The sequence below is a fragment of the Ahaetulla prasina genome, chromosome 10 (assembly GCF_028640845.1).
Source record: "Ahaetulla prasina isolate Xishuangbanna chromosome 10, ASM2864084v1, whole genome shotgun sequence".
Classification (NCBI taxonomy): domain Eukaryota; kingdom Metazoa; phylum Chordata; class Lepidosauria; order Squamata; family Colubridae; genus Ahaetulla; species Ahaetulla prasina.
In genome coordinates, this window is record NC_080548.1 from 3,386,085 (window position 1) to 3,401,945 (window position 15,861).

Below are 15,861 nucleotides of genomic sequence, written 5' to 3' on the forward strand. Positions count from 1 at the left end.
AGAGAGGGGGTCAACCTATTTTCCAAGGTCCCTGAAGTCAAGACAAACAACAGATGGAAACTAATCAAGGAGAGAACCAACCTAGAATTAAGGAAAAATTTCCTGACGGTGAGAACAATTAAGCAGTGGAATGGCTTCCCTCCAGAAGTTGTGGGTGCTCCATCACTGGAGGTTTTTAAGAAGAGATTGGGCAGCCATTTGTCCAGAACGATAATAGGGTTTCCTGCTCATGCAGGGGGTTGGACTAAAAGACCTCCAAGGTCCCTTCCAACTCTCTTATTCTGTCATGTTTTTTTTTATCTTGGATGTTTTAATTACACCACAGTTGGTAGTTATATATAATACACTGAACTAAAAGGCATAGTAGATGCACTGTGGTATTTGGGATCCCAGTCTTCCGGGAAGTTGCATCGGGGGATTTGCATATTGTATTGATACATCATGATTGGTTTCCTGAATCCAATAGCTATGGTTTGCTTAATTAGAGCTACAGTCAGATGCAATGTGTGGTCTGTGTCATTCAGTTTAGCTCTGAGGCCATGGTAAATCTGCTGGGTTTGCTGGATATCTGCGACAGTCCCTCCGACTTAGCACAGCTAAGGCCCTCCAAGTCAAGAATGATGGGAGCTGAAGTCTTCACCCATCAGGAAGGTATAGGTTAAGAAGAGGCTGGCCTCTGGGCCAGGGGTCTGCCCTTGCCATGTCACATCTGGTGCCAGGTGGGCTGAGGCACATGGGCGGGGAGAGCCAAGCACAAAGGGGAGAAGAAAAAAATGATTGGGTAAGCAAAGTTGGTAGAGGGAGATTGCCATGGCAACCATTTGGAAGAGCAGATGCCCTAGGGACGGATAAAGAGATGAACTTGTGACCAAAGACAAGAGAAAGGGATTGTTGCCGTAGCAACAAAAAGCAAAGAAGAAAAAGGATGGAGAGACAGTTACCAAGGAGATGGAAGCTATTGCCAAGGTAGCAGAAAGATTCAGCAATGTTCTGCCATAGCAACGAAGGGGGGGGGAGATGTCTTTTCCCCTAGCAACTCACATCTCCTGCCATAGCAACAGGGAGAGCAGGCAATATAATTGGAGGAGATGGGATTAAAGCAGGCTCAGCCAAAGTAGCCTGAAAATTTACTAACCCAGCCATGAACTAACCTTCCTTTCACCCCCAAAAATGAAAAATACATGAAGCTTTTACGCACCTAGATTAAAAAAACAACAACAACCCAAGAGGAAATGCTTGATAAGCAAAACAAGAGCAAAAAAGCAGTGATGTCTAGACTTAAACAGTATTGCTGCTCAGGGTAAAGCCCATCTCCCTCCATGATCAGTTCCACTGTCCAGCTGTTTTGGTTCCAAAAAAAAAAAAAACCTCAGCCACCTTTATTTGCAATCCCGCTTCTGAGATTCTAGATCTTCAATTTCATGACTTGAGAGACCCAGGAGAGATCTCGGTCAGAGCCTTTCAGGTAATGGAAGACAATTTTTTCCCCAAAGCTTAACATACCTGCCCTCCCAGTCTCTCTATAGAGCAGGATTCCCCAAACTTGGCAACCTTAAGACTTGTGGACTTCAACTCCTGGAATTCCCCAGCCAGCAATGTTGCAGGCTGGGGAATTTTTGGAGTTGCCATCCAGAAGTCTGAAAGTTGGCAAGTCTGGAGAGCCTTGCTCTAAAGGATTTATATTTGGGAACTTCAGAATTTTCACTGAATTTCTTTGAGCTGCTTCTGACGTCCCAAAATGCATTTTAAAGGTGTGGTTTCTAGAACTGGACACAATATTTGAAGTTGGGTCTAACCAGTATACAAAAAAGAGGAAAATAATTATTTTTCAGTGATTTCAAAGTATGATACTATTGAAGCAACCTAAAATTGCATTTACCCTTTTTGCCTACTGCTGACCGCTACTTAGGAGACCATTAAGGACTGAATCAGAATCAGAATCAAACTGGAAGGGAACTTGAGGTCTTTTAGTCCAACACTCGGCTCAAGCAGGAGGCCCTATAGCATTTCTAATCTTTTCTTAAAACCCCCCAGTGATGAAGCACCCACAACTTCTGAAGGCAACTTCTGTTCTACTGGTTAATTGTCCTCACTGTTACAAGGATCTTTTTTATTATAGTGTTACCAAGCTAGATGAATTCCCATCTTGTACCTGTACTTTTGACTTCTGTTCTTAGTTTAACTCTGTTTAAAAAACTGTTATGTTAGCCCAGGGTTCTGCAACCTTAAACACTCAAAGAGCCATTTGGACCCGTTTCCCACAGAAAAGAAAACACCAGAAGCCACAAAACCCTTCCCATGCCCGACTATTGTCTGAGCCGCATATGTAGTTGAATTAAATATTCTGTTTTCTTCTGAAACTTTTCTTTTCTTGGATTTATCCATGGTTGGCCTACCGGGTGTCGAAAAGCTCAATAAATCATGTGCCATTGTGATGCATATTTTGAGTGACAGGGAGCCGCAGCAGAGGGGTGAAGAGCCACATGTGGCTCCAGAGCTGCGGGTTGCTGACCCCTGTGTTAGCCTATTTGTCTGTAACCTCTGAAGCAGGGGTCTCCAACCTTGGCAACTTTAAGACTTGTGGACTTCCAACTCCCAGAGCTCAGCAAAGCTGGCTGAGGAATTCTGGGAGTTGAAGTCCACAAGTCTTAAAGTTGTCAAGGTTGGAGACCCCTGCTCTGAATGGTTCCTTGAGTTTTCCCTCTGTCTACGGCTACGCTATTAGCGAACATCACCAATTTTTGTATCATTTGCAGTATTAATAAACTTATTTCTTTTTTATCAGAGAAGTCCTTAATAGATTGTGGGAATGCTACAGACACAATATATTTTGATTTCAGCAAAACATTTTTTAAAAAGACCCATGAAGTGCAGTTTAGCAAGCTGCTGTAGTTACCTGTGAGCATGATACTAGGGAAATACCCAACTACTGTAGGTTGCAAATTGGGCTTGCTCATTATTGGTTCCTCATGAAGGTATTACAGTAAGTGAAATGCTGCCAGGGTCGGTCCTGGGTCCTCTGTTACATTTATTATTTTTTATCAGATGAACAGGTAAGAAAAATACTTACCAAATATGGAGATGATGCAGAGGTTGCTGCTTCAGAGGTTACAGACAAATAGGCTAACAGGTTACTACCTTTAAAGCGCTCCATGGCTTAGGACCGGGATACTTACGGGACCGTCTACTGCTATCCTCTATCTCCCAACGACCGGTGCGTTCTCACAGAGAGGGACTCCTCAGGGTACCGTCAGCCAAACAATATCGACTGGCGGCCCCCAGGGGGAGGGCCTTCTCTGTGGGGGCTCCTACCCTGTGGAACGAACTTCCCCCTGGACTTCGACAACTATCTGACCTTAGGACCTTTCGCCGCGAACTTAAAACCTATTTATTCTGCCTTGCTGGACTGGCTTGATTTTTTTAAAAAAAATTTTTAATTTGATTTTATGGGTTTGAAATTTCTGTCAATTTTATAGGGCGTTATTACATTTTAAATTTGGCCATTTGAATAAGTTTTTTAAGGGTTGTTTTTTAGTATTGTATGTATTGTTTGTTTTGTATTTTATTTTGGCTGTTCACCGCCCTGAGTCCTTCGGGAGAAGGGCGGTATACAAATTAAAATATTATTATTATTATTATTATTATTATTATTATTATTATTATTATTATTATTATTATTATTATTATTATTATTATTATTATTATTATTATTATTATTATTATTATTATTATTCAAAGTAAGTAAATGTTCCATAAATGTGTTTTGGTCACTCTCAATTCTAGTAGCGCTCCTTTGTTCTGCTCTTCCTAGTTACAAATAGCCCGCATGCACTCTTGATGGAGAAGAGAGCTTGTTTCTTTTTCTTATATGGTCAAATGTTGTGGGAAAAGAATTAGAATTCAATTTTGTAGGCACACCTATCCACACACATGGACATACATATACAGGTAGTCCTTGACTTACCTTTCTTTTAACAACCATCCAGTTATCACATTGCTGAAAATGACTTGCAATCAGTCCTCACACTTATGACCATCAGAGCATCTCCATGGTCACATGATCAAAATTCAGCCTCTTACCGGCAGTAACCAGCTTGTATTTACAGCGACTGCAGTGTCCTAGGATCAAGTGATCACCATCTGCAACTTTCCCAGGGGGGCTTCCAACAAGCAAAGTCAATGGAGGAAGCCAGATTTGCTTAATGACCATGTGATTTGTTTAATGATCATAGCAAAAATGGTCTTAAAATCAGGCCTGACTCACTTAACAACTGCATTAGCTAGCAACCAAAGTTCTGGTCACAATTGTGGCCATAGGTCAAGGACTACGTGTACAGAGAATGTATCTACAGGAGATCCTTAACTTGATCAATTTTCAGGCTTTGCACAATACGTTGATTCATGCTACACTCAAAGCAGCTGTCCTCATACGCCAAACGAACCTCCAAAGAATGAAAATTATTAAAAGTAACCAAGGCGGCGGAGGCTGTGCAATGCAGCAACTACATCTGCAACTGACCAGGATAAGTGTGTCACATGAATACAACCAAAGGACTGTGTGGGATAGCGTCACAGAAGACAGGTGCCAGGAGAAGATGGGCATTTTGCCCTCTGGGCAATGGCTCAGTGGCAGATCACAAACCGGAAGGAGAGAAATTCCCAGATTAAATCGCAGAAAGGTCCTGCAGTTCCTGACCTGGCATCTTAGAAGCGCATTTCCACCCCACATTTACGCAGTGGGACTGGCCGAGTCCTAAGGAGTTCCCACTGAGTCCCTGTTCTGGGGCCTGATTGTGGGTCAGGAGGCCAGAGGTTCTTGCTGCCAACTGGAACTTTTATGATGCTGCCTGAAGCATTTCTGCAGTTGCCAACTTTCCTTTCATTATGCAGAAAGGGCTGAGCACACAACTGCAAGATGAGCATCTCCAAATAAAAGCTTACGCTTTGCCTTTTTTCCCCCCAGGAGAAATGTCCCCTCTAAAGCAGACCAAAAGCACGTTAGGGCATCATTTTGCAGAACAGATGGTGCATTTTTGCCTTATAGTTGCAATGGTCATTTATTGTTATTCTAATCCTTGAAGACTATATGAGCTACATCAGATGGTCTGTGAATGTCACTCTAAAGGTAGCACTGAGTTTTGGGCCTATTTTGGGAACCCTTTGGGGTGAAAGCTTAGCACATCTATCTTAGTTTCTTCATGCAAATTGGAAAAACCAAATGGTTTATAAACTATTTGTAGCAGTGTGCCTAGGGAGACAGCTCCTGATGACAGAGACAGGCTGGGGGGCTACTCATCCCTGGTTCTGGAACCACGGAGCACCTACAGACTTGCTTTGGAGGCGGTTCTCCACCCACAGCAATCAGAAAGTGCAGCCAGGCAAAGGAGCCCCCCCACCCCCACTACCCCTGGCTGAACATATGTCAGCCTTCCAAGAATGGTAACGTTCCAGTCTCAAGAGTCCAGATGGAAGGCTGCAGTTTGGGGAGGCTGAAGTTCACCATCATATCTGTCATTCTTACCTGGGCAAAGCAGACGTCAGTCCTGTAAAGGTAAAATGAGGGGCCTGGTAGCCCCCCTTTAATTAAAATTAATATTTAATTAAAGGCAGAAGCCTTCAGTTCACTTTAGTTACTGATCTGATTTTTGGTCACCAGACTGACAGAGTCCTCATATAATGTTATAATGTTGAGTAGCTGAATAAACCTGCTAGCCAGAAATAACATGGAAATCCATAGCGAGACATAATGCCCAAGACATTTGAGGCCTGGTTCACACAACATGCTATACTAAACTAAACTAAACTATGTGGCTAGTTTGATTCGTTTTGCACTGAAATTAGTTAATGTGTTTTGTCTTTAGAAACATGTGAAAACAGAATTGTGCTGTTAACACGAGTTTAATATATTGTGTGAATCCAGGGAGTTTGTGTAACTGCTAGCATTTCCAATTCATGCCAAAAGCTAAAGAGGCCTCTCTCTCGAGCATTACAACACTTCGTTGGGCTTGGCAGAGCCTTAGGTTTCTGCCCTCCCCCGAAGGATCTCATGCTTCTTTTCACATCACATACCACAGTCCCAATGGGGGTGGGGGGTGGGCAACCAGGAACTCCCATCCTGGTCATCTTGTTGATCTGATAAAACTTCTTGAATCAAACATTTTAATTCCCTTTGAATTTCGATGCAAATCCAGTTCTAGTGTTGGGAAAACCAGCCCCTCGTCTTCCTCTTGCATCTGTCAAGTCGGAGTACAAGCCGTTGGCTTCTCACTCACAGCAAGCAAAATCCTGAAGCACTTTGTTGGCATAAGAATGCAGCTCTGGATTTTTTGGGATGCCCCAAAGCCCCAAAGAAGCCTTTACCTGACAAAGAATCAACTTTGCTGCATTACCTCAAAGTCAGTGGTGAAATCGACTTACCTTCACTACTGGTTCGGGAATGGGAGCGTGTGCGCTATGCACACGCACACCTCTTCTACGCATGCGCAGAGCCTTCTGCATGCGCAGAGGTTCAAAAACAGGACATAATGACATCTCAGCAGGTGGGCGGAGCCTCCTGCAGCTGGCGCTACCGGTTTGCACGAGCCAGATAGGTCCGGCCAGATTTCACCATTGCTCAGGGTTGCCCCTCCCGAATTAGAATAAGTCTCCCTTTGCAGGGGGTGGAATGGGGTAACAATCATGACAATACCCCAAATTATCTGGACACTGCCCACAAATGTCCAGGCACTTTAGGAGTCCAAAGGAAAATGCTGAACAATCCAAGATGGCTGGTCTTGAGGAATTTCCACTACAGCGCAAATGTGTCTTTTAGAATAGAATTCTTTTATTGGCCAAGTGTGATTGGACACTCAAGTTTGCTCTCACTACCAAACAGCCACTTAGTTTCAGCTGGATTCAACACAGCAGAAGCCTCGCCCGTCAGGTAAAAGTCTGCCCCCCCCCTCAAGAGAAGACGACATCACATTGGTTTGCCCTTTTGCCATTAATTTATTTCAGAAATGTAAGGTAACAAAGTGCTAAGTCTGAGCCACCCAGCCTCGAAGCTTTGACGGAACTGGCCGAGGAACGTCCCAGTGGCATCTGCATGGTGGACCTTGCACTGTGCCAGCAAGGGGGCCCATCACTCTCACCTCTCCTGACATGGGGGAGGAGGGGGGGGTTGCATAAGGTGGGTGCAGCTGCACTCTAGGAAAGCTTGGCCAAAGCAGAGGGAGATGCCGCTTAGCCCCTCTCCCGTTAGCAAAGGCTGCCATCCCAACCTAGAAGTAAAGCCCACAATGAACGGGAGTCTTTTGCAGCAGATAAACGTGGCAGTCTTTCTGCACCTCCCACCAGCAAGGATCCTTGGGCGGCTCTTTCGCTGAAGAAGAAAGGGACCCACTGCAGAGGCCTTTTCCAGAAGGACAGCTTCCAAAAGGAATAGGCCAGGCGTCTCTAAAATTGACAACTATTAAGACTTCTGAGTCTGGCTGAGGCATTCTGGGAGTTGAAGTCCAGAAGTCTTAAAGTTGTCAAGTTTGGAGATCCCTGCTTTAGGCATCCCCCTCTCCCAGCGAGTTCCGTGCAGCACATGAAGTTAAAATCCAGGGAAGGCACGTGCACAGCTTTCCTTCACCCACCATGCTCCCTGCCCTTCCATGAGATTTGCTAGCCTCCTCGTTCACCAAGACCATCTCAATGCTTCTGGCAAGCCAGGACTCGCACCTCACCTGCTTTGCCGCCCTGAAGGTCTGCCCCACAGATGGACAGCCCATACGAGCGAAGTACAAGAGCAGCCCTTTCCTGCTCTACCTGGGAAACAAACCCCATCTTGTCAGCTTGAAAGTGCAGGGTCGGCTCTACTTCCCACCAGACAGGCCCCTGGGACATCTGCTATTGGCGCTTGCAAGCTGGAACCAGCCTCTTCCCTGCGAGAAGAATTTCCAGTCATCCCAGTTTTTGGAAAGCAGCTGTTCCCAAGGGAGCCAGTTTGAATCACTCCCTTGCAAGCCATGGAGGTGGCCCACCGCCCTGACTGCAGGCGGTGTATTTGGGTATAGAAACAAAGGCGGGAGGGGAAAGAGCCATTATTTTACAAAAACAGAAAACAAAATCTAAAAAGTACAAAAATACAAGTATATATCTTTAAAAAGCAACCTGGTACAAAGAATGAGGCAGTCACTACATTAGGTTCCAGAATATACAGATGCCAAGATAAGCCCTGTTTTGTCATTAAATGGAAAAAGAATGAGGTAAATCAAATTCAAGGTGATTGCAGTGCTGTTTTAGTGATGGAGTAAAGTGGGGTGATTTTTTTAAGCCCCCCTCCCTCCCCCATGAGCTGGAGAATTTCTGAGAAGACAGATGGTATCCGTGGCCGAAGTGCTTTTTGCACCAAACCTTTGGCATGGACTCCCTCTTGCACAGGTTGCGCTCCACTGGAATGCGGTCTCCCTAAAACCAGAGGCTCCCCTCAACGATGGTCCTTGCTGCCTCTCCAGGGAGGTCTCACTCCCCCTAACTCCAGAGCTGTGAAATAACCTTTTGCACAAAGGATCCAGCCACAATTCGTAGGAGGAACAGAAAAAGCCAATTCTAACCAAGTCTTGATCTGGAAGCAAGGGGACGAGACAGAGAATTTGACTACCCTCACATTATTATGAAAAAGCAACAAATTGCAGAAAGATCCACCCTCCTAAGGAGCTCCACAAATGACAAATGCACCATGAACCCCTGACCCCCACTGAGAAATGCTGCTCAGAGCCCCATTGAAACATCCACTGGTTGTGATGAAGGGTCTTGTCTGGTGTGTCCCAGGGTCCCTCTGGAGAAACAGCTGTCTGGGTCGAGCTGGGCCCACCAAAAAGGGGATGGCCATGGGGCTTGGCCATAATGCAACTTTGTGCAGCAAAAGCCGCATTTTGGCAGCTGAAGCCCCGCTCCCTCTCCTGGAAGGAGGAACAGAATTCAGACGGGAGCAGTAGAATAAGGACAAGCCCTGTATGATGTGCAGTGGCAGTGCATGATGGGAATGACAGTCCATTAGGAGTCTGCAACCCAAAACCAACCAAAAAGTGCCGATGCAACTGAAAACCCAAGAGGCCTGGCCAGCTACTCCATGCCCTGCAGGTGTGAAATCTGTTTCCGTAGCTGGAGCTGGTGCAGTTTCAGCAGCTTCTTCTCAGCCACCATTTGCTGCTCGGCGTTGAGAAGCAGCTGCAGATACTCGGAGGCTTTGCTCAGGACCACCACTTTTGGGGTTTTGGGGCAAGATGCGAGACCGGGCACCTGGTCCCTGAGTGCCAGGAAACGTGAACGAAGGTCATTCCGCCGCTTGCGCTCCAAGTAGTTGTGGTTTTTCCTCTTGGTCACATCCTCACTGTCCGAGCCAGGAGCACTGCCAGCCTTGGGGAGGGATGCTGCCGGAGGGAAACTTTCTACCCCCTGCCCGGGAGACTGTGGCTCATTGTCCCCGGCATCAGGGCTGCCCTTCTCCAGAGGCCCCTCAACGGAGTGAGCCTCAGGGGGGGAGCGGGCGGCATAGTTGTGCTGCTGTTGATGGATGGCGATGTGGAAGTGTTTTGTGCAGGGGTCCAGAGGGTCATCCCGCACAGTGATGGTGACTGGCTTCCTTGTCCCCAAAGCCTGCCTCTTCTCAACGGTCACCACATCGATTTCTTCTCCTTCTGCAAACCAAGAAAAGATGGAGGAATCAACGGGTATCAAGGTGCGTTTCTGTGCTTCAGGCAGTGGCAAACAACTAATTAACTGAACTGAACACAGCGGGCAACGGTAGAGATCAAATTGAATGGACAGCACTTCACTTGAGCCAAGAAACAGCTCAAGGCTGGGTTTAAGCTGTACTGTGGTTTGCTCGGTTTTGGTTTGCATATTATGCAAATCCAGCTAATTGTGATTTTCAAGAAACCACAGCTGAACAAAACACGTCTCAACTTGTGTGAAGTTCCCGCAAAAAGTGGTTGGAAGCTTGTGGCATCTTTCTTCAGAAAAGGTGTGTGAGCATCCCAAACCAGGTATTAACTTCTATAACCACTGAAAAGTGGCTTGATCCAACTCCAAGGCTGGATTCAGTTTTCCCTGGTAGCCATCAGATGCCTTGTAAAGTCAAGCTTGGACTGCCAGAATAGCTTCTTTTCCAGCAGATGCCAAGGGCAGGAGCCCGTAAAAACCAGTTCCTTCGTCTCTGTCCATGGGGATGACCTCACCTGCCTCCAGGATGAAGAGCATAAGACTTAAGGGCTCTCCACTTTTTCAGCCCAGGGTCAAGAATCATGAAAAGCTGAGCTCTTGATCCTTGGGACTGGCCTCCCTGAACAGCAGGATTTTCTCCTACACCTTGCCCTCCCGCTTCCTCAGCTGCCATAATGTTAAAGAATTATGTGGCAATTTTCCTAAGAAAAAATAAACTTGAGGGACATTCTGTGGCACTGTGCAGGCTGCCATCCTGTTGTCACAATGCAGAGTACATGCCTGCTCCTGACCCTAAGTTATGGGTCAAAGGCACTACCAAATGGCTTGTGGCTCAGAAGACAAGAGATGCATCTCCAAACTCAAATATCTGGGACACTGAATGAGTTTTCCTCCTGAGACACTCCGTGAGTAAGAAATACTATGTCTCCTTTCGGTAGTATTTGGGCAGTTGGACTCCTGGTCTGATACTCTTCTCCCTCCTCTCTTTTTCATCAGATGTTATCCATCTGCTGTTGGGGACTATCAAGTTTTCATTGCACTTAAATAACCAAATGCAGCACAATAACAAAGTAAAACTCCTTAAAGCAGCGAACTTACACATCTATGTAGCAAAAGATCAGAGACATTAAAGCCAAACTCTAAAATTGACCAGGTAGGCACCTGTAGACAACCCCCTCCCCCACACTGTCCCCATTAATACTCTCCATTAATTGCTTCTCAGCCTCAAGAGTGACCAAAGTAATATAGCCGTGTTATTCTGGAAACAAAAGTACACACTTAGCCTCCTCTCCTACTCAGACCTGTCAGGACTCCAGCAATTTCCTGAGAATTGGGAGGGGGGCATTTCTGCCCTCCAAATTCAAACTGTTTAGAACTGTAGCCAAAGAAGGCATGTTGCTTGGTACTCTGGAAGGAAGGGAAGAAATCTTTACTGAAGACAACCGCAAGGACAACAACAACAAAATTAAATCTGATTGGCAGGCAGGCCTGGAGTAAACTCTGTTGATTAAATCCACCTCCCATCTTTGCCCTGCTCTTTCATAGCTCATTGGAATGGTAAATGAAGCACAGACCTGGGGCGAGGGGGGGGGAGGCAGGAGGAGGGGAGCTGGCTTTTGTCCCTTTGACTTGCCACTTCTCAGAAGCCATAAATGTATAGCGCCTTTCCCCACCTCCAGTGGCACAAAAAGGGACCCAGCAGCTCACCCAAAAGGAGAGTGAGGAGTTGAGAAGGGCTTGAATACACTTCAAAAGAGACCCCTCTTTCTTCTTCAGACAAACTGGCTGGGCTCTCTGAAAGAAAGAAAAAAGCCTTTTCCAGGGAAGGCTGCCGCCTGTCTAAACTTGCCTCTCACCAAACTCCACCCTCTGGTTCAGCTTTTCTCTTCTTTGCTAAGGGGGCGGAGGAGAAACAGACAGAGGAGTCCACAGCAGAGGGTTTTTAATGTGAAAGATAGAGTTGGAAGGGACCTTAAAGGTCTTCTAGTCCAACCCACTGCACAAGCAGCAGATTCCATTTCAGACAAGTGGCTGTGCGGTCTCTTCTTAAAAGCTTCCAGTAATGATGCACCCACATATCACCTGAAGGCAAACCGTTTCACTGGTTGATTGTTCTCACTGACAGGAATGTTGTTTCTCTCCTTGGTTGTTTCTCTCCTTGGTTTGTTTCCATCCATTGCTTCGTGTCTTGCCTTCTGTTGCTTTGGAAAATAGGCTGACCTCCTCTTTGTGGCAGCCCCTCAAATATTGGAACATTTCTATCCTGTCACCCCTGGCCCTCCTTTTCATTAGACTAGACATACCCAATTCCTGAAATGGTTGTTTATACGTTTTGGCCTCCAGTCCCCTAATCATCTTTGTTGCTGTTCTCTGCACTCTTTCTAGAATCTCATCATTTTTTTTATATTGTGGTGACCAAAACTGGATGCAATATCTCAGGTGTGGTCTTACCAAGGTATTATAAAGATGCTTGGATGCACCTTATTTCTCACTCTCAGGACCCAAGTGCCGTGCTCCTGGGTTATATGTTAAACAACGATAATGGAAAGATCCTGCTATTGTCTTGCAACTAGTTTTATCCAAATTCAAAGAGATCTATAGAGAAGGGAAGATCCGGGGCTCCCTGTCACACCAGTACTGAGGAGTGAACAAGCAGGATGAGGGGCTGGAAAGAGAGTCCGCAGGAATGCCCTCCCTATCCTCTACACAGCACCCATCTGCCCTTGACAAAATTATAAATGGATCACTACTTTTGGGGACTAGTATTTTCTTTTTACTCTGTGTGCTTTGATTCTGAAAACAGCATAAAACTCTTAAAATATTTAAATACCTGTTTATATCCAATATGAATGCCCATGTCTCTTTCTACCACTTGCTCTACATTTTGAAGTTGTCCTTTTGCACAGTCCAACTTTTCCCTAGGATTAATATTGTCTAAAGAGCCAGTTTGGTCTAGTGGTTAAAGCATCAGGCTACAAACAGGGAGGCGCTGTGTTCTAGTCTCCCCTTTGGCACAAAGCCAGCTGGGTGACCTTGGGCCAAGTACTTTCTTTCAACCCTAAGAAGGAGGCAATGGCAAACACTTGTGAAATCTTGCCAAGAAAACTGCAGGATTCATAGAGGCAATCTCCAAGAGTCAACAAACACACACACACAACTGACTGTTGGTTCCGGAGTGCAAGAAACTGACCGGATCACATTCTGAAATGCCACCCCCTTCCTATCCCCATTGGCTTCTCCTGCAGCCACTCATTAAGCAGCCACACCCCCTCAAAATAACCCAAACATGAGCATCTGTTGCTTTTTGTCCCTGACTGAAAAGGGCATTTGTGGACAGAGCCCTCCTGTTGGTGGGGGTGAAGTCCATGTCAACACAAGAGCGTGATTCAATCAATCAGTAACAGTTCCCACCCCTCTGCGAACTGAGATTAAGCCTCTGCCAGACCTACCAGTGTCCTCATGTAATTAAACCTTACACCCGATTTGTTTCTTCAGCCTTGCAAGCTGAGTCACAAGGCATCACCGTTCACCTAGTGACTCAAGTAGAAGAGGATCAACAAAGCTTGAAGCCTGGAAGTAGAACGCAATAGAAGTGCAAGGAACCGCCCCCTCCCTGTTTAGCTGGGAAAAAGCTGCTCTTGAACATATTTTGCCTGAACTGTCTTTTCACCACAGGGCAGCTATCACCCTGGAATTAGTTTTTATGCTGGAAAACACTTTTTCCAGAACTAATACTTCACTAGAATGAGTCAGTAAGAAAGCATCACTTCAGAAGGCATCTCTGCCATTGCTTATTTTACTGAACACTTGAGCCATCATAATATACTTGCACACGCAAGGCTTAGCAAGCCAGGTACACTCAAACCACTCTTATATCAAGGCTTGATATGCAGTTGGGGAATATTAGTGCCTCGTGGGTGGAGTAGTAAGAAATGGGGAGATCCCTCTTTGGGTCTCAGCCAGAAAATCAATCAGTGAAAAGGTGGAGTTGCGAACGATGAAAGGCAGCTCCTTCCATCACCTGCTCTGCTGGGAACATACCAAATGGACCCTTAACAGCAGCTGACTGGACCAGATATAAGCAATCCTTGCAGCTTATTTGTTGAACAAGAGTTTCCAGGCTCTGATAACATGCTAAGGACGGACAACATGCAACTCAACCATTACTTTGCATACCTTATCTTGCCCTTCCATTTCCAATGGCCCATCTCCCCCACCACCATTCTGCCTGTCTCTCTGTCCTTGCTTGTCACTCTTCCCCTGAAGTCTCTGGGTCTCCTACTAGATCAGAAAGTCCCTTGCAGCCCCCCATTTGAAAAAGCTCTGGCTCTCTCAGTCTCCCCTCCCAATAAAGATTTCACTGACAACCTTAAGAGGGGGCTCAGTCATTGCACAGGAGTCTCCGATTTTTCTTGAAATGGCTCCAGCACCAACTAGGTCCTTTTTTTACTCCTGTGCAATTCTGAGTGTGAACTGATGTGTGCAGCCAAACTCCGGAACTTCAGGCATGGTTTGGCTGCCCCACCCCCATTTTCTTGTTCCCCAAGAACATGATGGTTTTCAGAACATTTTAAACCCCAAGCTGCATAATGGGAGAGAAAGAGGCACCACTCTTACTCTATCTACCAGCCTGCCATGCTTTTGTGATGGCACCTGCCATGGTCTGATGCTAGCAGCTTTTAGCTTTGGGATGCTCCAGATGCTGCCATTCCAAGCCTTCCAGTAATGATTAGTAACTAGATTGTAGTTCGTAGGATTGCAATGCAGCGCAGGCAGCCAGAAACTTGAAAGGGCCACTTCCAGTTCCCCCTCCTACCGGCAGACCCCAGAGGAGAGAACTCTGTCTAGGTCGGCTGACTTCACTCAACGTGTGGAAAAGCCACCGCCTCGCCTCACCTGCCCGATAATGACCCAGTCCCGACAACACGCTGAGCCAATAGTTGGGTTCGCCCGGGGACCCCACCCTCCTTAATCCAGCTTCCCTGCGAGCCAGCCGAGGGGCAGCTGGGCTGGAAGGGGCTAAAGCAGGAAGCCGCCCGAGGGGGTGGGAGAGAAGAGCCCGCAAGCAGCCTTGGAAAGTTCGCGGGAGGGGACCGTGCAAACTTCCTCGTGGGAGCAGAAACTCCCGGGGAGGCTCGAGGGCGCGGAGAGGTGAGCAAAGGGGGAGGGGGGAGGGGGGGCGACCCTCCAGCCCTGCCTGGGCTCGATGCCAGCCTTACCGGAGTCACTCTGGCTCTCCGAGCCGGACGAAACCGGGATCTTGGTGTCCGCGGGCGCCGCCGCCGCCCCGCTCCCGCCGGGCCAGGCGAAGACGGCGCCCGGAGCCACGCACTCGCCGCCCAGCCCGCCGAAGTCGTGGGCGGGCGCCAGGGCCGGCGGGGGTTTGGCCGCCAGCTTTTCGCCCATGGCTTTCTCCAGGCGCTCGCGGGCCGAGAAGCCGCTCCACATGCAGTCGCGCAGGACGAAGGCGCTCAGGTTGCCCAGCAGCCCCGCGCCGGGCTCCGGCGGGCCCTCGGCGCCGGTCTCCTCGGCCGGGCCGGGCAGCGGGGAGGCGGGCGGGCTGGGCAGCAGCTCGAACTTCTTCCAAATGTCCTCGCTGGGCGCGCTGGAGCGGTGGAAGTCCTCGCCCTGCGCCTCGAAGGGGTCGTAGAAGTAGGGCGGCGGCGGCGGATCCAGCTCCATGGCCGGTAGGCGCCGCTCTGGCTTCTCCCGGGGTCGGCTCGGAAGCCCCACGGCCGGTTCAGCGCCGCCGCCACCTGAGCTGCCGGCCGAGAGCCTCGGCTGGCCCGGCGAGCGACGGAAGCGGCAGCCGGCGAGGCGCTTCCCAACCCCCGGATACGCCACGCCACGGAGGAGCCCCGCGGATCGGCGCGACCCAGCCGGGCTAAGCCGTATTGTTCGCAGCCTCCGCCGCTTATATCGGCCTCCTGCCTCCCGCCCGGACCGTCCCCGGAACGCAGCCAATGAGCAGCGGCGGATGGGCGAAGTGGGCGCGGACAGGCGTCGCCCTCACCTTCCCGCCGGGCTCGCCTCGCCCGCGGAGCCCCGCCGCCCGCCCGGCCCCGAAGGGAGGATTGGGGAGGGGGCTACAGCGGCGCCCTCCCCCCCCCCAGCCCAGAGGCTCCTCCGCGGGGCCCCCCCGTCCGCTCGGGAGCCCCAGGCTCGGCCTCC

The 15,861-nt window shown here is 48.2% G+C and overlaps 1 protein-coding gene across 2 annotated transcripts; it reads right to left on the minus strand.

The window, feature by feature from the left end:
• Window positions 1-5,431: 5,431 nt before the first annotated feature.
• Window positions 5,432-15,575, minus strand: MYCL (MYCL proto-oncogene, bHLH transcription factor). 2 transcript variants are annotated; one of them, XR_009156586.1, is made up of 3 exons: window positions 14,910-15,575; window positions 7,710-9,665; window positions 5,432-5,565 (listed from the first exon to the last, which is right to left on the minus strand). XR_009156586.1 is itself a non-coding variant. In XM_058195628.1 (2 exons), the coding sequence occupies exons 1-2, from the start codon at window positions 15,370-15,372 to the stop codon at window positions 9,091-9,093; spliced, it is 1,038 nt and encodes a 345-aa protein (XP_058051611.1). In that variant the 5' UTR covers window positions 15,373-15,575; the 3' UTR covers window positions 6,920-9,090. The 2 variants fall into 2 exon arrangements, 1 of the variants encoding a protein (XP_058051611.1); XM_058195628.1 differs by lacking the exon at window positions 5,432-5,565 and having other exon boundaries at window positions 6,920-9,665.
• Window positions 15,576-15,861: the final 286 nt, after the last annotated feature.